The following is a 27,085-nucleotide window of genomic DNA, read 5'->3' as shown; positions in this document are numbered from 1 at the left end:
TGTGCAGGGCACAGAGATGTCAGCTGCAGCACCATGCACACTACCCACAGATCAGACCTGCACCCACACAGGCAATTAATGAATCGATAAGATGTAGGGTAACATCTTGATCAATTCTTGACAGCATCAGTCTTTCTGAAGCCGCAGAAGTGGGATGAATTGTTGCAGTGAGTTTTCTTTCAGCCCGGTAGCCCCTTCGTCCCCCTTCATCCCATCCCACCCCAACACACAAAGCAAATGCCCCATACCTGGAGACGTTTTAGGATATGCGTGCCTGAGTGATTAATAAAATAAGCATGATAATGAGTAATCTATGTTAAGCATTTTCTTACCCTTTATTTTTTCATTATGATCAGAAGAGGAATATGATTAACAGCAGTTTAAACTTTAGCAGTACAATTTCAGTATTAAATATAAAACTACACTGCAAGTTGATGTATTTTAAAAATGGTTATGTATACTCTAGCCTTAAATTTATGTATCAAATACAACTCAATTGTTTCTTGCCTTGACAATTAACACATCTAACAAGTTTCAACAAGCCAGACATCCATCTTTTCCATTAAAAAAAAAATAAGCAAGCACACCAACTCTTATTCATAACAAGGGGGTGTAAAGGTTCAACACTTTCCTGAGTGTTGTGCAAAGAAAAACATGTTTTGAGAAAGTTAGTTAACTAAGTGTAATGACAAATCTGAAGCTAAGCTGGAGGACCTTTTGATTAACTTCATATTTCATATATTACTTGCATCAGTTGAGAGCAACATGAGTTACAGAACTTCCATGAAAACAAGCCACTTACAAGCAGGTGGTTAAGCTTGATCAGTTTATTAAAAGGATTATATGACACGGTTGCCTGCAATAGCAGGGGACTGGATCTGATGACCCAGGAAGTTCTTTCCAGTCCCATGTTTCTAAGCCATGCACCAAGTGTATCCAGCCCACACTTTCACATTTGGAAAAAGCCAAAGCCACACGCACACACACACAAAAAAAAAAGTCCTTGATGACACCACTTCTTCTCTAGATATTCACTACGCAGAAAGGAACAGAGCTAAAGTCCTGTACAGAGGATACATTTACTCGAGGTTGATGTGGTACTGAAGTCAGTTAATTAGATACCTCCAGGCAGATTCAGTTACAGGGCATACCAACACTGCACGCTGCCAGACAATTTCTAATCAAGCCAAGAACCTCTTGCAGGAACGAGGTCTCTGCTAGCAAGCACAGAGCACACCGAATAAGCTAAAAGCAGCTGTTCTTAAATGAACTACCCTACCAACCATGAGTGAATGACAGATAGATGGTAAGAAATATTTCCCTACTAGACAAGATCTCTCTGCACACTCAGGCAGAAGTAATTAGCTCAGAGCAGCAACCATTGCTCCTACCTTGCCTGCCTCTCCAGTACATTCTCTTAAAAGCCAGTCTGCAGGATCAGCGCAGCCCTTCTCAAGCACTACTGAAGCAGCAGTTTGCAGCTGCCATGCAAGGCTTTACTTCCCAAACAGTAGTCAGGCATTTTCATCACAGCAGCTGGTTTGTTATGACAGCATACGCAGCCATAGCAATAGCCTTTACAACCAGAGATCTACACTACCGCCTAGATTCAACCCATCTAACTTTCAGGCACTTGGTTAAGTTATCTGGGCACTTGGTCACCCAGAACCACCCCCTAAACAACAACCCAAAAAAAACCCACTAAGAGAATCACTGAAGGCAGAGAGTCTTAATTGCCTCTTGGAGGTGTCACTTTACCCCCACTGAGCGAGGCTGCTTTTCCAACCAACCAAGTTCTTAACACAGGCACCTCAGTTAGACAGGATGAATGGAGACTCGCATCTCTCTCAAGAGATAGTATCAGCACTCTCCAAAACCAAAGGCAATTAAGCAATTTAGGTTTGCAACTCCAGTTACATTTGGAAACAAACAAGTAATGAAGCTGTAGTCCCTCCCTCCCAAGCATTAACAGCCTTCCACATGGAGACTCTGCTATTTAAAACAAAACATTCTTCTTTTAAACAAAGAAGAGTGGGCACAGCTGCTTTGCCACTCATTCATGGGGAAGCTGAAGGATCAGAGAACACTTACTCAAAGACCTGGAATGACTAAGCATTGCTAGTGCATGCAAAGCAGAAGTAACAAGACTTTTAAAATTAACCCTAGTCCTCTTCTCCACCCCATAAAATTCATGCAAGTGTTTGAGAAGATAGTCAAGACATAATAGCCCGAGTTTCCAAAAAGGCTTATCTCTTTTAAGCATATTGTAAGAAAAACGTTCATTTCTTTTCTTTCTGTGGGTAGAGAAACACATTTTTGGCATGTTTGATAATCACAGATCTCTATGAAGCCTATGCTGTTCTAGTGCTCCAACTGGTTTCTATAACCTGTCAAAAAAAACAAAACATAGCAACCTATCCATATTTCCCCCAGTATTGACATGCATGCTGAGAACTCTCCACTTTAGTGAAATGAGGTGTAACTTCTGTGCTGATAGTTGACGAGTCAGCATTACACGACTTTAAGACCAACTAAATTAACATTGTCGTAATATGAAAGGCAAGCACAAGTTCATTTATTTATAGCAAAGGTCTTGGGTTACAGGAGGTCAGTTCTTGCCATCTCGAAAAGATAGGGGATAACTTATTGCATACATGTGCATTATAATTTAGCAGCAAGTCATTCATAGAAACGCTTCCCTCCTACTGCTTTTTTTGGTTTATTATCTCAATTATATATATATTTTAGCTTTACAAAGCATTTAACACCACCTTTAAGTTAATGGTCTTTTATTGGAAAAAAAGACTAGCATTTACAACTTGGAATGGACATAAATTGTAATATCTTGAACAGCAATGTTGATAGTTGTGCTGAAGTCCACAGGCTACTCCGCCAGCTCCAAGTCATGGTACAGAAGGTTTTAAAAATATGAGAGTCCAAAGATGCTCCCTTGGTGAAGGTTTCTTTTAAAAATTTTGTGAACGGTAACAGCCCGACACCCGTTTCACTATAGTGCAATGCAGACAATGTTAAACCAATAGTTTTTAACACAGACATGCCATCCATAGTTAAGATCATCGTATTTTTGGAGCACACTGCTACGTACAGGAGAACCATTCAACCTTTTGGGCATTTTCTCTAAGTTTCGTATCCTTCAACCATTTTTGCTGTATACCATCCTGAGGTATAAACCAATTTTAAAGTAAACCAGCTATGACAATTTATACTACAAATTGATCTAGAATCCACCGTTGAACAAAAGAGTGGATCTTTGAGTTTTGTTTTGTTTTTTACCTTTTAATACAAATGTCTGACTGTGCTCAATTGTCAAGCTGCATGCATGAAAAACTGGCCAGCCCAAACAGTGTAATAGTCATTAGCAAATGGAACTTTCGAGTTCACTAAGTGCTTCCTTTTTTTTTTTTTTTAAATTTGTTTATTTTTCAAGGTAGTACAATTAATTATATCGTAAAACTGATGTTTAACTTGATCTTTTGGGGACAGGACCACCAACCATTACATGCAGTTTGTGGACAGAAGGTATTTTGACATTCAGTTTTGCTATACAGAAACAGAATGAATAAATGAACTTTTTTTTGCAAGAGGTAAGTAAAAGATTCAATTTGATTCTTCTAGAGGAAAAAAGGTGTAAAGGAGGTCTCTTCACTTTGCAGTCATCATCTGTACGAATTCTGAAAAGATAAAAGGTCACCAGTTTATCGTCTCTGAAGTACTTTCAACTGTTACATAAATCTTAACCTTAGCATAAAAAACATCACAGCATCTGATGTTTGTCCACAAAAGCAGACACCTGAATAAACCAGTTGCCTTCAAGTACTAGGACATACATCCTATCCAGCACACATTCACTAAATCTGACCAGTGGTTTACATCATCATAAGTATCCATTACCTTCATAGTTGACTTGCCCATCCCCATCAATGTCTGCTTCTCTGATCATTTCATCTACTTCTTCATCTGTTAGCTTTTCTCCTAAGTTTGTCATAACATGACGTAGCTCTGCTGCACTGATATAACCATTGCCATCCTGCAGGGAAAATTTCACAAGATAATCAACAACCCTGATAATGATTAACACTGGAACAACACCTAGGTTTCTAGAGACTGCCTTTAAATTAGCTTTGTGGTATGTAAAACACATCCAGTATACTGCACAACCCTCCAACGTGTATTACTCCCATCACCTTATGAAACTTACATATGACAAAATCCATATCTAATTATTGTACTTAAAGGAATAAATTCCAGGATTTACCATGCTAGATTTTTTTTAAACTGTCGTAAGGCATTTTTAATGTTTATAAAGATCTTTCTAACAGATGTTTATTTCATCTCTTCTTCCTAAGTAGAAAAAAAAAAGATCAACTTCCCTACCAGTAACAACAAAAATCAGCTTTCTATTTTGTGTAGCACTGCTTCTAAGAAGAGACCACATGCAGATAGGTTAGGATTCTTGTTTTGATTTACAAATCACACTTTCTACTCATAAGCAGCTGTGACAAACACAATGGCAAAAAGAGAATGATTATTCTATGCCAGCATTTCCCCATCAGTAACATCCAAACCTACAGAATATATCCAGACATCCCAGGAATTGTTCCCTTCTGCCTACTTGAAAATGCACTAGCTTACAGCAGGGCCTTTGATGGTGTCATACCTGCCACCACTTAAATTTAGTCTGCAAAAATAAAATCGGAGGGGAGGTGAGCTGAAGAATCCAACATTTCCATGTGTTTTCCAGCAGAGAACCCAAGACTTGCCCTTTTTCCATAAAAAGAATAGTGAAACCTTCTTTAGCACAAGCTTATCAGCTGCATCAGCCACTGCAAAGTAATTCTCTTGTAACAACTGAGGAAAACCCCTCCTCTAACGATACCTCATCTGAATTTTTGTCATGTACACCCAGGTATCCTTAATGAAGGTGGGAGCTGAGCTTAAGTTCCACTGAAAGTACTTTCCAAGTCCATACCTTGAATGCAGAAAATGCAATACTTCATCGTGTCCCTGTAAATACTAGTGACATCTTGCTTCAGAAGCTTTCGTGAAGTATCAATCTCACTCACGCAAACATTTCCCCAGTTCCCCAAAATCAGTTAAGTACAGAAGATAACAACATCCTTTCACACTCCAGGCATCACATTCCACTTATTTCTGCTCCTAAGGGAAGGCCGGTAAGTTTCCTTCCAAGAACCGTAACTTCAGCCCTGCTGTTAAAGTAGGTACAACCTCCTTGCTCTGCAACAGGGCAGAAACTACCGTTGCCAGTTCCCCTCCTTGTACTACAGAACTTTTATGCTAAAGAACCTTCCTGCTTCTCGGTGAGAAAGCACTGAGAAAAAGATGGGCATTGTGCCGCTTCTGAAGATATTCAAAGATCTAGGAATACCTTGTCAAAGACTCGGAATGCCTCACGGATTTCTTCCTCGCTGTCTGTGTCCTTCATTTTTCTGGCCATCATGGTTAAAAATTCAGGAAAGTCAATGGTGCCATTACCTTAACAAAAAGAAATTCCCAAAAAATTAAAACTTCCATGCTTATTTTTTATGCAAGAAAATCTAGCATTTAATTTAGCCAGGGACAAGAATCAGAACAACAGGTTCTCTACACTATTCTATAAGAACCTCATGTTTTCCTAAATTGTTATCACTGCCTTTTTCCTTTCACAATACACAACAGTCACTTCCACCTCAGTGCTCCAGAACAAGTTCTAAAGCTGCCCTCTCCAGGACAAGCCATAGCTTATCACCACCCAAGTCACAAGCAAAATGTCAGTCTGATGTGCCAAGGTTAACCAGTTTATAGATTCATCTACTTAATGTAATTCCCCATAATTCATCATTTAGTTTGTTCAGCCTCTTCCCAAATGCTGTCTAATATTCTAGAAGAGCAATACAAATCCACAACATCTAAACTCTGAAGAAGTTCCTTGCTTAAAATCAACTTCATTAACCCATGTTGTGCACCACAAGAGTAATGTACAATTTTAAGGGGCAAAACCATCTGCAATCTTTTGAGAAAAGCTGCCATTATTTGATATTTCTCACAAGCTCAACAAGTGTTCTGATATATACATCACTGCAAAAACTGAATCTGATATTTAAAATCCTCAGAGTAAGGATTCAAACTTGAGACTGCTCAAAGCCAAGAAAAACAGTTAATAAAGTCCCTCCAAAGAGCACAAACCACGTTAGCACAGTCACAATTCAACCATACGTGCTTAAGGAAAATATTAAGCAGCTCACCATACAGCTAAGATCTACCCATTTCCTGAAGGAAACAAATTCATCCAGTAAATATCATAAAGCAGGTAAAGGCAATTTCAGAAAGCTTTCATCATTTGGGGATCCCAGACTGAAATATGCAGCTATTTATAATGGCAAGCTTCATTTACCAACTAGAATACAAGTCTTGCACAAAGCTTAAAATCACTCTCAATGAACTGTAGACTATTAGCAAAGCATCTTGCCATAAAACAAGTTTAAACATATGGGCAGGGCATACTTATCTGAAATCCACAGTCTCTTTTCAATCTTAATCAACCAGTGTAACACTGCAGAATGGTGCCTGAATAAGCTACTATACACATCTACATATCACTGCAAATCCCGAGACTCAGGAAATTTCAGTATCTGCAAAGACAGCTGGCAATTACAGTCACCTGCCATTTTCTAAAAGCAACTTTAACGTAAGCCTGAATCAAGTAATTTGTGCCCTATCCTATGCACTTTCTACTCTTCAAGATATTGCAGAACGCACCTATCAGCCAACATGAGATCAAAGCCTTGGCACCAGTGAGCATGGGAGGCATTTATCTGTTTTTCTAACTGCCAGTCTGCCTGAAGTCTCAGAAACAAAAACTTGTCATTACCTCTTCTGGCATCCATGTGAAGTGATTTTTTATTAAGACTGACAGAAGTTTTTCCTACTTCTCCAAGTGATAGCCTCCATCCCCACCCCCATTAGTGACCCAATACATTGCATTAATCTATGCAGACTCTCCCATGTTACATTTTCAGCTCTTGAGAGTCCAGTACTATCCCATTCTAATCACATCTTTTACCTTAAGGTAAGAATTGCCTTAAGACAAAACTATACATTAGCACAGAACAACATGGGCCAATGAAACACATCTAGAAAAGCTACATGGGAGCACAGGTTAAATGCAGGTCATGGTAAGTCAAGCAGGAATAGGAAGCCTGCAACCCATAAAATATTAACGACTAACAGCATAACTTTGTCTCTGCCCATCCTCTTTCAGATCCTCACTTAAGACTGCTCCCATCTTTGCTGTGCTGAGAATAACAAAGTACAACCAGATGCCTCTTGGTTTACTTTAGGCAGTATTTTGAAACTTGGCTTCAGAAGAACAGTGTCACGGCAACTTCTTTATACAGTCTAAGCACGGAAGACATATATACTTAGTACATTCAGCATTAGAACCATCTTTCTAACACTTACCATCAGCATCTACCTCATTGATCATATCCTGCAATTCTGCTTCTGTTGGATTCTGACCCAGCGACCTCATGACAGTTCCCAGTTCTTTTGTTGTGATAGTACCATCACCATCTTTGTCAAATAGGGAAAAGGCTTCCTTGAATTCTAGAGGCAGAAACAGTCCCATTGTTTAATAACAGAGCCAGCATAAGTTAAAACTGCAAGTTAAAATGCATTCCAGTAATAACGCTTGGTAATATTTTAAGAAATGAGCTTGCCCATAGGTTACCAGGATTAGCATTTTCAAGCATTAAGAAGAAACAGTTACAGAACCAACCATGGCTTGCACAGCCACGTGACATAGGCTGTCACATCACAGTGCTGATGCATTTCAATATCTTGTTTTTTGAACCACTGTTGTATCACAAATAGCTGTGTAGGATAAGCAAAGGAAACCCCATAGTTTCCCCTTTCACCATCAAACGGCTTATGGGAATAATAAGAATACAACAAGTAAAATGACAACAGTGAAGAAACAGAATCAGAACTGGTGTTGACCTCAGGTGGGTGTGACTGGTCTCCAGAAGGCCCAGTTCTGCTCCTTCTCCCAGTCAGTCTGTATTACACACGCTCTTAGAAATTAAGAGATCTGTTTAAGGCTTATTTGTTGCCATTTCACATCAACTTTATATTCACACTAAAAAGATACCTAGTTCTGCCTTGACCAAGCAGTGCAAATCAAGTAATTGCTAGAAATATAGGTAGGCCTGGCTCAGATCATCTCTATTCCAATGAAGTAGTGCACACCTGGATGGAATTACCAGGTACCTTCTAGAATTTTTTAGAACTGAGTGATTTTAATTAAAGAAGCACCAGCAGATTTGAAACTATAGAAAGACAACTTGTCCATCGTATTTGAGATTTTTTCATTCACAAAGAATTAGCCAAGAAAAATATCAAGACACTTACCAGCAATCTGCTCTTCGGTCAGCTGGTCAGCCTACATGAAGAATAGAACATTTTAGAATTATACTTGCTTCAAGCTATGTCAAGCCCCAAGACACTTCCTTCCAATTTCAGCAGCTATTTATCATCACTGAAGCCATTTTCAACCCCTGGAATCCACTGCTGCCAAAAGATACAACTGACCTACACAATGCAGCCACTTCCAGAGACACAAAAGCCACTCTGCCTCAGAGCTGCCCACTAAGAATCACATACACCATCCTTCAGCACAGAGAACCCGATTTAGTCAAGCGAAGGACACCAGGCAGGCTCCTTGTAATTGGTCAGAGAGGCATGAAATCCTTAATGACACGTGTTTAGAGTTTCACATCACATCAGATGTCATTTCCAGAAGCACGGTGCCTGATCAAGCAAGGGGGCATTTGCACACTGATGGGCTAACGAGTGTGCCGCCTAGTGATCCTCCACAGCTCCGTCCCCCCAGTACAGCCCCAGCGTGTGCCTACAGTGTGCTTTGTGGAAAGGGCTCTGCTACAACAGAAGGAACTGCTGCTCAGTATCAGAAATTTTCGTTATCAAAGTGCCAGTTCAAGCACTGTGTTACTCCTTCACCCAGCCAAGGACTGTAAGATGTCTCCCACCATCACAAAGGCCATTTTATGCATCTCTTTAGGCAGGGTGATGAAAAGCAGCTGCCTGTGACCTTCTGCTCACGCACAGGGAGACCAGCAGTGCACCCAGGGGCTCAGCAGGCAGGAGCACACCTGCAGCCCATAACCGTGCCAACCACATCCTTCCAGAAGGCTCCATCAGGATGAGCAGGGCATCACCCACACCTCCAGCCCTTGCACTAAGTGAGCTAACCACGTCTTTAAAGAAATAATGGCAATAAACTCTTCCCACTGACAGGAAAGCAAACCTGAAACAGGATTTTCCATACCTTGACACAGGCACTGCTCAACAAGGTATCAATTCCTTTAAAATCCATTTTCATTTTTTTTTTTAGGAGCTTGTACAAGCCCCAACAAATGACTGGATAGGTCTAAGAAAGGCATCTTGTAACCTTTTGTCTTGAAACCCCTTAATTCTCAAAATACAGCTGGGTAAATACAGCAGAGAGCAACAAACGCAATGGGGAACTCCATGGCTGTACGGTCTGTTAAGGCACGGGGGAACAGTGCAGGACCGAAAGTCTAATGTATGCATTAAGTAACAAACAGGCTGCAGCTGTGCTTAGGCAGCGGGCTTCACGGCTTTGTTTTTTTTCAATATTTTAACGCCTGTTCCGGGTGACCAACCAACGTCGTGCACTGAGTGGTAAAAACCTGCAGAAACGCCCGCACTTAAAAACCAATTATCTTGTGGATCCAAACGGCTGCAGAAAACACACCCAAAACGCACTTCGGCTTCCCACTCTTCCCGCAGTTTTCCAGCAAACACGAGATTTTACAGCTCACGGCCATTTACGTAACAGCCCCGCCTGGACACGCCGTGCGGCCCCGCTCCGTCCGGCGGGGCTCCTTCCTGCGGCCGCGCTCGGGGCGGTGTCGGCGGCTCCCGGGCACGCCGCGCCTCGGCCGGAGCCGCACCCCTCGGCCCCCCCCTCGTGTCCGAGTGATGTCAGCGCTGCCCGGCAGGAAGGCGAGATGGAGAGACAGCGCCGAGCTACACCCAGATGGCCGCGGAGCGATTAGGGCACAGCCGCAGCCCGGGCTCGCACAGAAACCGAAGCCGCGGGGAAAAATAAACCCGAACGCCTGCCCGGCCCTCCCTCCCTCCCTCTCTCTGTCTCGAGGCCGTGCCGGCACCGAGCCCGATGCGTTTCCACGTCGGGGCCGGCGCTGGCGCAACAGGCGGCGGCCGCGCTGCAGCACTGCGGCTCCGCTCCGCTCCCCGCGGCCATCCCTCCCCTGCAGCCACAGCCCCGGGGCCGGGGCAGCTCCGCCACACCTCCCGCAGAGCCCCCGAGCGGAGCCGGGGACGCGAACGAGGCTCGCTGCCCACCCCCCACTAACCCCCCCTCCCCCCGTAGCCGGGGGTGCGCGGAGGCTGGGGAGGAAGAGGAGGAGACATGATGTAATGCGGACGGCGATGCCGCGTTTTTTGGGGATGGGGAGGGGGGGTGCGAGGGCGCAGTATCCGCAGCGCGGTGCCCTCCCCCGGCCGCCCCATCCCCCGCTCCCTGCGCACTGCAGCTGTGCCCGGCTCCCCGCAGCCCCGCGGAGCCGCGCCCGGCCCTTCCGGAGGGCAGCGCGGGGAGGGCGAGGCGGGAGGAAGAGAGGGAAGAAGAGAGGGCGGGCGGCGCCGCGCTGAGGGCCGGGATCCCGCTCGGCAGGGCCCGGAGAAAGGGAAAGGTCGGGTTAGGAAAAGGCCCGGCCAGCCGCGCGGCTCGGCGGGGGAAGCACCCCCCGGGCGGGAAGGGCCGCGGCCTCCCGCCACCCCCGCACCGCGGGTTCCGCCGTTCCCCGCCGTTCCCCACACGCTGCCCCCCGGCCCCTTGGCCGTGCTACGTACCATGGCGCGGCGGCGGAGGGCCCGGCGGCGGCTGCACGAACTGCGCGACCACGAGCGGCGGCGGCGGCTGCCTCCTCCTGCCCGGCGCGGTGCGAGAAATGCTGGGGGTGTGAGCCTGCGCCGCGCCGCTATATATGGAGCGCTGTATCCCTCCGCCGGAGCGGGGCCTTTTTCTCTCCTCCCCGGCGCGGTACGGCTCAGGGTGACTGCGGCGAGCAGCCCTGCCCCCTTCACCGCCTGGCCCCTCCCCCCCCTCGGCCCGCTCCCACCCCCTGCAGCGCTGCGGAGCCGGGGCTTGGCCGTGTCCCCGTCCCCTCTCCCCGCCCGGAGGTGAGAGCCGGGCAGGGCGGCACCCGGAGCGGCCCCGGGCCGGAGATGCGCTGTGCAGGGCTGCGGGAGCGCAGGTGCCCTGCGGCGGTCACAGCGCGTTTGTCAGCACCGGCACCCAGAGCGTGGCTGCACTGAGTGCAGAACCAGACGGGCTGCGGCTGACGTGTCCCTTCAGCCCCTGCTCAGCAGGACTACAAGCGAGGAGCAGCATGAGCGTGTCCCGAAGTCAGGCGTTCCCTTCACGTCCCCTCTCTCTGCCCCGGGTTTTGGGGTTTTTGTCCACCGACCGATGATAACCCAATAAACACCGAAGCATTCACGTTGTGCCTTCTCCGATAGTCACGGAATGATACCAGCCTGGATCTGGCATTTCCCTTCACAGCAGCACCCTCTGAACCGAGCTCCTTGTAGCCGAGATGCTTTCAGCTGAGGCCTGGGCCTCTGTGCCAGAGCCCAGCAGCACCTCCTGCCATACTCCAGCTGTTCTGTTCACAGCACAGCCATCATAAAAACCATTTTCCTATATATTTTTTTCTGATACATACTTCCAGCTTTGAAATACAGACAAAACAGGTTATGTTCTGTTTGCTGAACAATTTCAGTAGCTCTACCAACACAGTTCCAATTTATTTGCTTGCCTTTCTGGGCAGGGAGATAGGATGGCAAACACAAACATTGCCTACTTCCCATCTAGAAATACTTCCCACTGCAAACTGCAGCATATCTCATGTGTCATTTGGTCCCAAAACCACGCTGACATTTGTGTAAGTAGTGTATGAAATGGTGTCAGAAAACCAACTTGCAGCCGGCTGGTCTGCAAATTTTAAGCTTATGGACTGCTGCCATTTTAGACGCAGAATGGCTGCCTTGCTCTATTAAATATGTCTACTTACACAGAAAGCAGTGAGGTTTGTTCATGTACCAGAGCTTGCAAATAAATCTTTAGTTTTCAAACCAGAACAACACTTTTAAGCTCTTTTTTTCCCCCCAGTGTAATTTCTTTCCAGCTAAAATGACACAGTGTTCAAGTAGTGCGGGCCACTGGCGCTTTGCTTGGTTATCTCCAAGTCTTGGGGTGTAAAGAGGTGTCTTAGTACAAATCATTCACTTTGCTGAGCTGCCCTTACACAGGTGAAGATCTCCTCACTGAAATGAGAACTCTGTAGAAATACTGGGATAATAAATGCATGCAGTTGTCTTGCAAAGATAAATGGTCAAAGCAATCTCATGGTCTTTGACCAAAGTGTTTCTAATGAGGATGGTGGAAGGTATTTTCAATAGAATAATCTCAGCAGCGTTAAATCCAACAGTTTAGAATGTGAGTGCCTTATTTCAATCCCTTAAGTTTTTTATGTACATGTAATACGTTCTTTCATTGACACAAAGCCTCCACTTGTTAAAAAGTGAAGGGATTAGATTGTATCTGCTGAGGAGATTATGAGTAATTAAACTTTATGTAGATTCTTTCATAAAACATCAACATTGCAATGTTTGTACATACGTGAGGAAGGCTGGCAATGTGGAACAGCCTCTTGGTCACATTCAGTGGATGCTGCCAAGGATTAACAGGAGCTCTGGGCAGAAGGATTGCTGTGGCTTTGTTTTCTATTCCTTCTCTTTTTGTGTGACTCCTTTTGCTAACTCTTGATGGTTTGCACTAATCATTCATTTTTACTGAACGTGGAATTTCCAAATAAAATTACTCTTTGCGTAGCTTTGAATATTGCCTCACTTTACATTCAGGATGATCAGATCACCACAGATCACTTCTGCAGTAGTTTCTGCTAAATTGCGTCATTCAGGATTTGAAAGTATTTCACAGCTAATGCTCCAAAAATAACATTCTAAGGGTTTTTTTTCCTCTAGTTTGACATATGGCAGTGATGAATGTAAACAAAACAGAATATTAATGTTTTGCTGCTTGCTTAATGTAGAAAATCTCACCTAAACTGGCATCTGCCTGTTCCTTGTAAGCTTGCTCACTTGTATGCTAGAGTCTGATGGGCATTTGTTCACTTCAGAATGACATTCTGTTGTGGGCAAGCAAGAATGCTCATGTCATTCCAATGACATACAGTGTCAGATGATTTGCAAGGGTCTTATGTAGTCTCATTCAAAACCTCCTGGATCTCAGTGGGATCTGGACTGGGCCATGGAATTACTCGGTATTTGTAGACCCATCAAAGTTGGCCGTGCCATTGCTCCTGTGCTTTCCTGCAAACAGGGGGCTGTGCAGTAGCTGTTAAGATGTATTTCTAACTGAATATTTCTAGCTAGTTAAGATTTACTGTTCTAAATTAATTTACTCTCTATCATTTTTGTTGTTGTTGTGGTTGTTTTTGACTCATGTTTGTTTAAGCTGTAATATTAACCAAAAATTAGTTTACAAGTTTATTAGATCTGGTCAGGGTTGCAACTGTTCTACCTAGTGCTGTACCTCTAAAGTCTGTCTTACTGCGATCCTAAGGATACAGTGCTGTTTTCTGTTTCTGTAGAGATTTAATGTCCTTTCTTTGGGAATCAGCTAAGATAGAAATAATTCCATTAGTAAATCAGAAGAAGACTAGCCTTCCCACTTACATGCAAAATATGTTCTTCAACCTTGGCTTTGTTAACTTAAGTACTGAAGAAACCCAGTTCACACATATCATTTGTTTTCTCATACATACATAATTTAACAAAAATCAAAACAACTCATAGGATCTGCCTGTGGAAAAAGGATGTGAGAACACACAGATTTGAGATATAATGAACAACTGCGAGGCCAATACCATGATAATAACCAGTATACAATAAATCAGACGCTTGAGAACTCAAAATTATGTATTTAAGTACATGCAACACCTGTGCATCTGAAACAGATTCATAATTGGTCTTTATTGATATAATATTTCCAGCTATACATTAGAGCTACCTAAACTGGCGTTGAATTTGATGTGCTCCTTTTCAAGTCCTTTTCAGAATTCAATTGGAATTCTGTTGGTATAACAGAAGAGTTTTTTACCCTCTCAGTAAAATTCTGTTCATATAGTCAATGTTTCTTTGGGAGACCATTTTCCACAAAATTAATGCTTCTAAATGCCATTGGCAGCTGTGAAAAGCTGAGCCTGTATCCTTATAAAAATGCTCCATAAGCTTCACTGAGATTGCATGTAAGTGGGTGGAATTCCATTGAATTAAAAGCCAGAACAGAAATGAATTTGACCACATTTATTCAAGATGTAAAAATAAAAGTTGCTTTAATCTTAACATCCAGGTTTCCAGGCCTGGTAGATCTTAAATGGGAATATACACATTCCTGTACTTTAGTATTTCTTTCCTGAAAGAAGGGAGGGGGAGGAAGAAACTCTCCACATTTCAAGTGTTCACAATTTCTTTACTTCATTCCCACTGGCATGTATGAAAATTGTGTACAATTATGGATCTCCTCTGAGCTTTAAGAGTTAAAAGGCCATCTGTGTAATTGTATAACAGTAGTTGTTACTCGTGTTTAGAGTCCATTGTCTTATAAAGTTTTAGATGGTGATATAAAACTGTTTTAGCCGGTGGTTAGAACTAAATTATTTACACATTGTAATTAAATTAGTGAGTACTTTTCTACATAGCTATGTAAATTGGCACCCTTAAGGCCCAATAAAGTGAAGAGTTTCATGTTCCAACAGTAGGGCAGTTAGAGTTGAGAACCTTAAAGATCCTATCTTAAAAAGATTTCCACAGATGGGAATTATAAAGCTGCTCCAATACATAAGCTCAAGTAATGCATCTAGCAGATTAAACACTATAAAATAATTATTGTAAGCCAAAGCACGTTTCCCTATTCCTAACACTTGAAATGTAAAGGGAAATAAGGAAAAGAACAAAACTTACTGCATAGTCTTAAAAAACATCCTTTCTTCATAGCCCTGAGAAGGATTGGAGAGAAACATCAGAGTATGTGAAAACAGGATTTTCCTTCTCAGGTTTTGTAATTGCCATTTTCATAGAAAGGTAAACACTGGATGATTCATGATATAAACAGAAGTTACTCATTCCATTTGTTCAATTGTTTACGTTTTGCTATTGTTTGTGTTTTTGCAGATAAAAGCCAAATTGTATTAGCTACTTTTTAGGAACCAAATGCAGGAGACAGAATATTCATAAAGGTAAGTTTGTTAAGTATTTTGTATTGTTACATAACACCTTCAAAGGTACTATTTCCTAGCTTATACTTCTTCTCTGTTGGTTACATTTATACGAACTGGATTCCCTGACAGTGATCAATGATTCCAGTTAATGTCTCTGCCAAATAAGAGGTATATACAAGTATATATATATATATATGTATATATGTATGTGTGTGTGTGTGTGTGTATATATATCCTGTATGGAAAGGTATGTATGGAAACAGTCATTCTAATGACAGGAAAAGTTCAGCATCTAATTTCAGTAGATACAGATTAAATGACAATAGAACAGTAAAATAATTCTTAGTCAAATTCACCTTACTAGGAATGGCTTGAGTTTGCATTTATTTTTTCAAGAATATGCTGGAAAACTGCATGGGCCAAAATCTGGTTTACCTTATGAGTTCAAGTATTTGCTATAACTATTAGTTAAAAGCGGAGCAGTTGGTGCTCTTAGCTACAGATTTTGAAGTGCCACACTAAACGTTTAGAAACAAATATCTTGCAGAACTTAAGTCCTGGAGAAAGGTTGAAAATCAGTTTGTTCAACTCAAGAACCCGCCTTTCTCATTTCAGCTTGTTCTATTTTACATATAAAACAAAACAAAACAAACCCCATAACTTCAAAATTACTTGACGTTATTTTTTACATAATGGAATTGACTAAGTGAGCTGTCTGTACTGTTTTTTACAGCTTTCCTTTGTCCATGAGCAATTGCTCACGGCTGAATATTCCCATGGGACAAACTGGGACATGAGTTTTGCAATAAAAATCCTAGCTAAATTTCATGAGCAATTGTGATTAAGAGTAGGATTACTCCAAAAAACTTTCATCTTGCATATGACTAAACAGTTACAGAATCAGGCTCCAGTATCGTAAAGCAGTAAGCAAAAGCGTTCTGTTACATTTTGCTTGTTTGGAATACTTTGTAGGCAAACAAATACAAATATATATTGCACAGGCAGATAAATATGTAAAATCCAGATACTACTGATGGCCATGTCTCCTCTACATAACCCCAAATCATAATACTGTAGTAGCTCTATGTTAAAACTAATTATCTGCGTGAAGCAGAAAGGCTGTCATAGGCCTTCATTCTACAACAAAGGTAAAAAATTCAACAACTGCAAATACAAAGTCCAAGGGCCATAGAATCATAGTTCCCAGTACAGATTTCCAGCAAAAGCAAACATGCCCTGAAGTTGATAAATCCACGTTAATTTGCATGAGATACAAATTTCTTCTTCCCTTCATTTCTCTCATGCCTATGGAACACAGTTTATCTGATTCCTCGCAGTAAGCAGCTATGAGATCACACTCACGCTACTGGAGGATGTCAAATTCTGCCATCCAGGAGAGAACCAGATTCTCATCCACCACTGTATGGAGCAAGCCTCAGTGAGAAGTATTACACATATGTCTAAATTACAGATGCCAAAGCCAGTACCCTTGACAGGTGATACTCTTCATTTAAGTATTTAAAGGAAGCTGCAGAATCATCACACTTCCTTGGACAGCTATTTTAAGTTGTTGTGCCCGCATCGCTAATAAACCCACCCGAAAAAATGAAATGACTTCTCCAACTGCACAATCATCCCTTTTAGAGGGAAGAAAAACTAAATTTTCCAACAATCTTGAAGAGAACTTGTGTTTCTACAGTCACTTCTGACAAGCTGTACAAATGATCTCCAATCTCTGCAACTACTGCTGGGGTCCAACACACTGCCTCTCCCCTGGGAACATGGCATGGCACTACTTAGAAGATCCTCTGCTGAAGGCTTCTATTTTGTACAGCCTTTCAGTGAAGAAATGATAAAAATGATAGGAATATACAGTACCTCCATGTACAGCCTCTTTCTTCCATGATAAGGTTCTTCTTTGATCTCTCCTCTTAATTCAGTTCTCTGTATAGAACTTAGGGTTCTTGCATTTGGAGGCACGGGCACGTGTGAAGCCTGGCCTCCTAAATGTCTGATTCTCAGCTTGTGTTGTGAAGGACCTCAGCTCAAATTCCAAAAAAGAGAAAACCTATTTTTCTCTGTAAACCAGGAAAATGGAGCTGTGTCATGGGGCCTGCAATGCTTCACAGTGTTTTTATGAGGAAAATCATATCAGCTGCCCAATTAAATCTCTGTTCTGCCTGCCTTGTTCTGAGGCTGTCAGCTTCTGTGAAAGAAGCCTAAAATTCAGCTCTGTCCCAAGCACTTTGTGCTCACCTTTCCTGGCAAGCAGCGCTGGCCTCCCCCACTGGGTGGCTATTTGTTATTATTTGTGTTGTAGGAGAAGTATGCAGGATGCTAATGAAGCAATTATATTTAGTAAGTGCACCGTTATGTGCCGGCTGCGAGCTGGCAGCAGCGTTGTTACCGAGCATGAGCCTAAATGTAAAGGTACACTGCACCGGGGATGGGATTTTATGCTGTGTAGAAGGGAAGTACATGTAATGAGTTTATTTTGGTTAGCTCTCAGTTTGGTTCTGCCGATACTGACATCATTCTTCCAAGCAGGGAGCACCATGTAAGACTTCACATCGCTATCCGTGGGGTGGGCCGCTGTGTGGGCTGCTGCAGCGCTCAGCACTCAGATCATTTCACTTTGGCATCCATTTGGCTTCTGCTGTCTCTATCTCCATATTCTATTTTAGGTGCTCGCAAAGCACCAATCTCCTTAACAAACATGCAATCAAAACAAGGTATCCTGTGCATCAAACAAGAAAAAAAAATAGACTCAAAATAGCCTATTTTGCTGTTATTGTTATGGGGTTAAATTGCTTAAATACATCTTCCTACTCCTCCTCAGCACGTCTCACTGTCCTCCCCTCAGGGATGCAATGCCGGCCTACAGGCTTCTGCAAAACGAACCACCATGCCTGCTCTGTGATGGTTGCACGGTGCCCAGCATTGCTACCGCTGCATCCCCACAAAACGGATCATTACAGCGCTGGGAGGGGCAGTGGGGGGAAGAAGCACGTTAGCCGGCCAGGCGGCAGCACCACACGCCCTGCCCGGCAGCGGTAACGGCGCATGGAGCGGAGCCGCCTCCTCCAGCCGCTGCTGAGGATGCTGCGGTGCGTGTACCAGAGGGCGTCTGTAGCACGGCCTATATCCCAGCGCGGAAGGTTACCGTGCTGCGGCACGGCGGCTCCCGACGGAAGCGGAGCTGAGACATCTGAGGCAGCACTTTGTCAAGAGGGGCCTGATTGGCTAACGGGGCTCTGCAATGGTTAGGTGGTAAGAGTCAAGCCTTCTGATTGGTCGCGCTGTACCTGCAATGCGTCAAGTGAAGATGCTGGGCTGCGTGTACCACAGGGTTGGTGTGGCGGCTGCTGCCCGGGGCTTGGAGCAGCCCCAGGCTCGCCCCGACCCGCTGAGCTGTGCGAGCCCCGCAGCGCTCCCGGCCGGCCCTGCAGGGTGGTGCCCTCGTGCTATGTTCAGCAGTAGCGTTTGCTTGGCTCAGATGAGCCAGAAATGGCAGGAAGAAGCTTTTCCTCAGTCAGTTATCTCTTCAGAACCGGGTTTCTATATCAAAACCAAGCAGAACGACAAAGCCTCATTTCTCGCTGCTGCTCTGTCACACAGGGTACGAGAAGCACAAACCAGGGCAGTGCAAATGGGCTTGTGCTGCCTTTCCGCTGTTGGCGTGAGCAGCGTTCCTGCTGAGAGACAGTTTGAGGGGTGTTGGAGGAGGACGTGCACGATGAAGTGATGAGTGAGCTCTCAGATATCCCGCTGAAATGCTGCACATTTCATCGACACAAGGAGATGCTTCAGTAAAATTAGCCCTGAAGTGCAGAGCTGGTGGTGCTGGCCTGCTGCCCCTCGCAGTGGCCATGTGGCCTCGTCTGGGGCCCTTGGGCTCCTCACAGCTGAGCTGCAGGCTGGGGGACACGCTGCCACCACTCGGGTGGGTGTTCTGCCCATGTGAGACTGAGAGAAGCATCCATACCCCAAAACAGAGCAAACAAACAGCCAAGCTTTCTCTGTACAAACCGAAGGCTTACACAACCGCTTGGAAAGTGATGGGTGTTCCAAACCAGCAAAAGATTCCTGGCACAGCTGCAGAGCTGGGTACAAAACCATCTTACCGTAGAGGTGGGTTATACGGATGCTCTGAATGCTGTCTACGTTCTTCAGGTTTTGTTGCTGGAGTGTTTTGTTGCTCTCTTTCAAAATCCCCTTCTTGAAGAGTGAGTCAGCAAGAAGGCTGTGAATGTGTCTGGGAGCAGTGTTTTAAGTGAGGTTTCATTGCTAAGCACTTAATAAAGACCATGTTTACATAGGAAAATTGGCAAACTTGAATATGAACATAACGGCCCGATTTCTTGACTCTACTAAAAGTTTTCTTCCCAACTACACTTTTCAGTATAACATTCCCAGCGTGCCATGGGACTTTTGGGTTAAAGTTCATGTTAATTTGCTGCCTTTATTCCATTTGCTCACTGGGAAGTAGAACACTTTTTATTTTAAAATTGTCATAATTTCCTTTGCACAGCCTTGCTGAGCGCAAACTGCCTTCCTGCTGGAATGAGCACTTCTTGCTGACTCTTTTTCCAAAGGAATTCTTTCAAAGTATTAAAAACAATCTAGGCACTTTCACTTGTAGTCCTAGCCAAGCGGAACAAGTGGAATAAAACCTTTATGAGAAAATTATATGCCTATGTAATTATAATTATTACATTTATGTGCGAGGGCTTGCTAAAGTGAACCATAAAAGTGAGATTACAGCTCATTCCATTTCTTACTTGGGCATTTAAAGTGTGCTGGCATTTTTGAGGGATTCATTTTTGAAAATTTGATGTCTAAAACAGTCTGAGGTCTTACCAAACAGAGGGGAAATGAGTATACAGCATTGGGAAAGCACGGTGACATGCTCTTCTCCGGGACGACCTTTTTTGTTAGTCATAAACTAAATCTGTAGAATTAATTTCTGATAACGACCACAAATGATAGAACTGCATTACTATCAGAGAATCTGAAAAAAAGTGTTCAAAAGTGCCATCGTCATCTAATGGGGAATAAATTTGCCAATTTCAGGGCTGACATTTAAATTGTTGTTGCCTAAAATAGCCTCTTGAGAAGGAGACAATTTAAAAGATAAACTCAAGCTTTAATGTGTTCAGGGCAGTAATTATACTCTAAGAATGAGTTTACTTTGAGAGCAGGTTGCTAGAATGAATCAATGGGAATAAGTAACAATTAGATGTTTATTAGAAAGAGTTGCGCTGATCAAGATAAGGTAATTTTGAATCAACCAACTGTGGTATATTTTTGGAATACGTGGGCCATGTCCAGAACAGGAAAGGTAATACATGGTAGTAACCAAAATTCGTTGTTGTTCAAAATATATCATGTTCAAAACAGTCTGAATAAAAAGCATACACTGTTCATTTAGAGCAACCATTTTAAAAGCATTGTATTTACAGCAATGTCATTACACTAACATCTGTTATATATATGCAGGTCTGCCATCTTATGGAGCCTGAATGGTACTACCAAAAAACAGAATGTGGAACTACTTGTTCAAATTAGGGGAACAGTCTGAATTTTCTCCTTTTCAGGTAATGTGTTTTTTCTTCTAAAACTTGCAGTGTTCTGACTTATTTCTACATGTTACGCTTTTGTGTATGTATGTAAGTGTGCACAGAAACATACAGTGAAATAAAGTCACTGCAGTCATAAGTCTGATCTTGGAAAAGCTGAAAAGCGCTAAAGTAGAAGCTGTTTACATTATATGACAGCCTTCAATGACATCATCATACACTTGTTTTCCCCCTATCAGGACCATTGTCTCATTCAGCATTCAGGTCAGGTGATACAGCTCGGTAAATAACTGTTCAGAATTTTGCTCTAGCCTCACTGCTAGCAGTGTGACTGTGCAGCAATCTAGTCAAGCTCAATTCTGAAGTCCAAATTATTAGTTGCTATATGGACTTTTCTGTAGCTTTATTGTTAGAGTATTATTATGAATAGTTTTGAACTTTGTACTGGCCAAAGCAGACGATCATCATGGAAATTTTTCAGAATTTTGGCAAAGCTATTAAAGCTGCTAAAATGATCACACAGAATCACACAGAATGACCCGGGTTGGAAGGGACGTCAAGGATCATGTAGTTCCAACCCCCCTGCCTGGCAGGGCCACCAAACATACACATTTACTAGATCAGGTTGCCCAGGGCCCCGTCCAACCTGGCCTTGAACACCTCCAAGGACGGGGCATCCACAACCTCCCTGGGCAGCCTGTTCCAGGGCCTAACCACTCTCCTAGTGAAGAACTTCCCCCTAACATCCAACCTAAATCTTCCCTCTTTCAACTTAAAACCATTTCCCCTTGTCCTGCTATTGTCAGCCCTTTATGATGCTTGTTTGTTTTTATTTTCTATTTCAATAAAAGAAGATGTCATAAACTTGATAAAAGAAAGGTTTAAAGATATCTTAAAGACATCTTTAAAGGCCTTCAGAGAAATCGCAAAGAAGCTCAGTAAGACTAGTTTCAGCTTTTGCTAATCATCAGTCCATCATTACGATACACCATTTTTACTAGTCTTCACCTGCATGTTTTCCTGTTTTGGACAGACATTGGATAACTGCTGTATTTTGTTTGGGAAAGAGGTGTGGTTGATGGAAGTTGACTCAATGTTACTGATAAATAAAACAGTGTGAAATAAGATTTTGTTCTGTCATGTGATTGGTTATGTGGTCAAAAAACACATCACGTGACAGCAGCAAATGTTGCTAGGTCCAACATTTACATTAGCTTGAAAGTGGATGGCATCAAAGGTGGATACACTCAGACACTCATAATCACTCTTGCATGCTCTATCTTGTTACTGTAGAGGTGCTGCTGGGTGCAGATACCAGAAGAGTGTTTCACACTGCATAACTGCAGCTCTAGGCACTTGGTAGGTCAGGTCCATCCTCACTTTAATAGCCAGTGGTTGTAATGTTTACTAATTTCATAACTGGCATGAGTATTCCAATGCAAATAATCTACTCCTACTGCAGGTTATCCACATATTTTCATTACAGACTAGGAATGACAGCAAATTGCCACAAAGGTATCATTTCTGTACAAGTCTCCATCATCTGTCCACTTCCTAGGTAGTGTGATATTAACTCCTCTGTAGCTGTTTTATAATAAGAGTGCTCCATAGGTTTAAGACATCCTCCTTGCAGGCAATAAGGAGGGCAGGTGGGAGTATTACAGAGGCATCTTGATTTGTTCTGTGCTCCCCGATAGTTTATTTTCTTTATTTGCCCCATTGCTCATCACTCAGTGACATATATATAAAGCCCATTACTGCAGAGCAGCTGCCTGTGCTATCGCTAAGGCTTACCAATTAAAATTGGTTTTAAAATGCGCAGGAAGGCTTTACAGTAGCAGTGGTTAGTAACTGCTTGGAACTACTTTTGTGGCAGTGATTGCTCCACAGCTCCAGTGAGAATGTATCTGCCAGTTGTATCATACCTTGCAAGTTGAAGAGATTTTAAAAGTAAAAATAGTGTAACTGAGTTTAACACAGTGAACAGAATTATTGGTCATCTGAATCTGAGAGCGCTCAGTGTTTAAACCCACACTATGTTCCCCTGCTTAAATTGATCAGAAGCTGGTCCCAAACAGGACTGACAGCAGAATGTGGATCAAGTTTGTGTGCAAAGCTGTATTAAAAGCAAACTAACGAACAAAAACCAACAACAAACCAAGTAATAACACTCCTGGAATTACTCTGAACAACTGCAGCTTTGAGATGTTTGTAATTCATGTGCATTTTTCGAATTTATTTGGTTCTTGACCTCAGTGGGTTTCTATAGCAGTACATTTCACCATGTAATTGCTCGATGATTTGACAAACAGTAATCAAGTATATTAGTCATAAAAAATGCACAGGATTTTATGTAGTGTTACAAAGGAGACAACATTCCAGCTTTTAAATGTTTTGCCTGAAATTTCAACACAAAGTAAACAGCCTTCAGCTGACTGCAACTTTTAGCTTGAGAAATCATGTTGGGATTCCAGTGTTAATTTGGAATGTCAACATGTCTTCAGCTTTTGCTTAGTTAGTGTCTTACTCAAGCATGTTATTTTGTGCATTTTCTAATAATTCAAAACAACTTTTACTTGTTATTTTCAGCTTTCCTATTCTGTGAATTATTTTTTTTTTACCTATGTGTTTTCACTATATTTAGATATTTTTACCCATATGTTTACCATATATAAATGACTATCATCTAGTCGAGGATTTGTTTTACTCCTGTTTAACAGTAGAAACCTGCACAGATGGCTGCAAAACAGAACCTTCAAACACAGCCAGATTTGTACATTTGTGCTGATTTCTTGCTTAAGGGAACTCAGTTCAAAATGCTGTACTGCCAAATCCAGCCCTGCAGTAATTCTCTTGGCTTCAGAGGATGGCCACATGGGATTGCCTGGGATATCTAGCTAAGCCAAGAGATTCTGTGCAATTCAGAGAGGATTTGTTTGACAATACAAGAAAATGAAGTCTAAAGAACATGCTACTGTGTTGGGTGTTGTATGATTCAGCCATTTTGTTGGGTGGCCATGAGAGCCACTTTCTGTTCAGATGACACAAAGAGCAATTCAAATTTACCTTTATGTAGATAAAGTTGTAGCCAGGCAAGAGAAAACTGGTTCTCATGTAGATACAGACAGTAGGAGAGTCAGACAGTTGAAGTGGTTTTCTGAGGATTTGGAAATAATTTCAGAACCGAGGGAGTGATCTGAAAGCGGCTGTAATTCTGACTGTGTGGCATCAGATACGCTGGAAGGAAGACTTTTAGAACACAGCTGCCTACAGAAAGTCTGGGGGGTAGAGGGAAACAAATTGCTCCTACTCATCTAAATTCATCTGTGCTCCATGAAACAGGATGCTGTGTCCATTCTTCCTAAGTAAAAGGATCATGCCAAATTGCATCAATTTATTTTCCCAGTGGCATCAACCTTAAAGGTGCATAAAACTGGCCAACCTGGGGCCAAAATTATTTGGTATTAGTAGGGAATATAATACCACACACAAGATTGCAACGCAGAAACAGAGTAATAGCTTAATTGGCTTTGTTGGTATTGCTTCTATAAGGCAGATGAAATGCATGTGAAAATTAAAGTGCCAAACCTAACTGGTTTAATAGAATTATGCATCTCATCTGAGTTTTTGAAAGGAATTAAAATCATTAGTTTTGCATTTTTATGTGCTGTTAAAGACATTGTGATAGCTATTACATTACAGTGAAAACACTTCTGTTCACCTGGAAGCTGGGTTGCTTTTCTATGGCAATTTATATGCTTTTAAAATGATCGCAAAAGGTAAACTCATTTATGGTGCAGTACAAACAATACAGATTAACAAGCTGCAAAGCTACTGTCTAGCACTAAAATATGCTTACACGCTATGAGCTGGTTTTTTCATCAGAGTTTTCAAGAAACTACTGCACTTGTAAACTTTGAATAAACACTTTAACAGGTAACAAAAGGAGTCACCTTATAGCTTCAGCTGGACCCTGTATCACTGAGCTCAGTTGGGTTGGAGCTGAGCCAGAGGGAAAGCTTCTGAACATCCTACTTGTAATTGCAGTGTTTCCTGTTTTCTTTTGCAAGTAATACTCTATAGTGTAAGATGCCTCACTGGTGGTGTCACCTATGACATTTTGGCCTTTTCATTCTGCTCCCATGCTTTCCTCCAGAAACTGGCCAGGCTTCTTGCTGCTGATGTTTCAGTGCTATCTTCTTCCTTCCCTGTAGGAGAGCTTGTTGGGTTAGGTATCCAAACTGGATCCCTGCATGTGTATCATATTCGTCTGACCTGCAAGGCCACGCACAGACCCATGTGCTGGGGATCGTTTCAGCTGTCCCCTCATGAAGTCAGCTACAGCTGGCCCAAGGCCCGGCTGGATTTGATCTGTTTCTGAGGTAAGCAGTGAGGTGTGACCGTGCCATACTGTCTGTTGCTCTTCAGTCTGAGACCATGCTGTGGAAAAGCTTCTGCTGTTTCTCTGCAGGGGCAACTTTGCTTCATCTGAATTCATTCTTTCCAGCTTCGTCCTGCAAGGTGGTGATGTAGTTTCCACACCAGGGAGAGTCTTGCAGGCAACATTTGTACAGCGCTGGGTCTTAGCTAGTAACTGCTAGATGGGAGATGGTTTTACATTTGTGGCATGAATAATCTGCAACGCAAATAATCTAATCACAGATAATTGAGAATTGGTTCCATGGGTGTTACAAGCCTGCTTTAGCTTCTGATCTTGCACAGGCTGTTATTTTACTGCTGTTCAAGGAGCAATATCAGCTTGAGGTATTCCCGCTTCCCTTTTTTGTTCTCTCTTCTGTCTGTGGCATGCCACCCATTCAGTTGTGTGAGCACACCTTGTCAAAACAATGTTTTTTTTAGAATCAGCTCCCTGGCTTAGTGCTGACTTTTTAATAAGCCTCACTTAAGAAGCCCAACAAATAGCTTTGCTGGCACCAGTGAAGAGCAGAGGGGGTATTAGGAAGCTTTAAGCTACTGTTACCATTTTTTTATTGTGAAACAGTAGCCACAGGGCAGCTATACTTCTCTAATTCCACTAATAGCTCTAATAGCTCTACCACTGTAAATTAGGAGTAATCTCAAGTAAAAGCAGTACTTCCATGATCATCGACTGTGTTTGCTCTGAGAAGGTGAAATGTTGAAAAATGGTGGGAGGTTAAGTGGAGATTTAAGGGAAGGCTTTTTCTTCCTTGCAAAGAAAATAATTTAGGAATGGCATTAATGAATAGAACAATTTCATTTTAGCACATGAAAACTATAACCTCTTTGTTTTAGAACTTAATCATCATTTAGAATACTGCAGGGCTGCAAAATTACAAACCACACAAGTACTTGGCTTCACCAAGACTTATAAGGCTGTGCACTTCATGGCTTGTTGGGAATGGAAAACAACAGAGCCTTTAGGGAGGCATAGGGTCCTTTGTCAGTGCCTTCTTATGAGGAAAAAAAATGAAATGGCCTCAGGGGCCTCTTTGTCCCACAGTCATAGTGTCAGAAGGCTGGAAATTGCAGAGAAATCCCTCTTTGTCCTTGCTGTCGCCTCTTCTTGATCCACTATGTTCATAGGAGAAAAAGATGCTATTTGGAGGGAGGATGGGGGACAGAAGATAATATCAGGAATCAGTTCTAAGAGTGCCATATGAAAGATTTAACTGCAATTCTCTTTGAGAGGTTGGGATCCTTTTGTGCCAAAAATTTCATTGAAAAGTGAAAGAAATCCAGACAAAGGGAATAAATGCAGAGCAGACACTTTGCCAAGGAGCAAAGAAATTCCCTTGACAAGCAGAGGAACTGATGGCTGTTGAGCTGTTTCACAGATAGGGAAGAGAGATGTCAGAATCTGCCTCTGGAGACATCTCCCACCCAATCTGGCTATCAAAACACAGCTGGCAACCCCGAGGAAAGAGATTCCCAAACAACAGAGATCACCTAAAAAAGACAGTATTTCTCCTGACCTGAGAAGGACAAATTCTATTGCTCTGCTGGGCTACAGCTATTAGTTTACAAATGGCATTCAGCAGCTCTCATTTTCTAGCTGTAGTCCTTCCTATCAGTTTCCTCCTTCCCATTCCTCCTCATTTAGTTTCTCCCTGCCCCCACAGCTTGTCCATGTTC

At 42.6% G+C, this 27,085-nt stretch overlaps 1 protein-coding gene across 1 annotated transcript; it reads right to left on the bottom strand.

Moving 5' to 3' along the window:
* Positions 1–310: 310 nt before the first annotated feature.
* CALM1 (calmodulin 1) lies at positions 311–11,045 on the bottom strand. Its single transcript, XM_015865323.3, has 6 exons — positions 10,939–11,045; positions 8,428–8,458; positions 7,480–7,623; positions 5,408–5,514; positions 3,913–4,048; positions 311–3,692 (listed from the first exon to the last, which is right to left on the bottom strand). The coding sequence occupies exons 1-6, from the start codon at positions 10,939–10,941 to the stop codon at positions 3,664–3,666; spliced, it is 450 nt and encodes a 149-aa protein (XP_015720809.1). The 5' UTR covers positions 10,942–11,045; the 3' UTR covers positions 311–3,663.
* Positions 11,046–27,085: the final 16,040 nt, after the last annotated feature.

Source organism: Coturnix japonica, chromosome 5 (assembly GCF_054131305.1).
Source record: "Coturnix japonica strain WE chromosome 5, WE-NBRP24, whole genome shotgun sequence".
NCBI lineage: Eukaryota > Metazoa > Chordata > Aves > Galliformes > Phasianidae > Coturnix > Coturnix japonica.
Note: the sequence above shows the minus strand (reverse complement) of the source record. Positions and strands in the feature narration are given on the sequence as shown.

What these genes read in the sequence shown, in the direction of transcription:
- CALM1 (XM_015865323.3), bottom strand. An exon ending in CAATGAGGTAGATGCTGATG is followed by an intron (nt 5,515 to 7,479) that starts GTAAGTGTTAGA and finishes CTTTTTGTTAAG; the next exon opens with GTAATGGCACCATTGACTTT. An exon ending in TGGGCAAGTCAACTATGAAG is followed by an intron (nt 3,693 to 3,912) that starts GTAATGGATACT and finishes TTATCTTTTCAG; the next exon opens with AATTCGTACAGATGATGACT.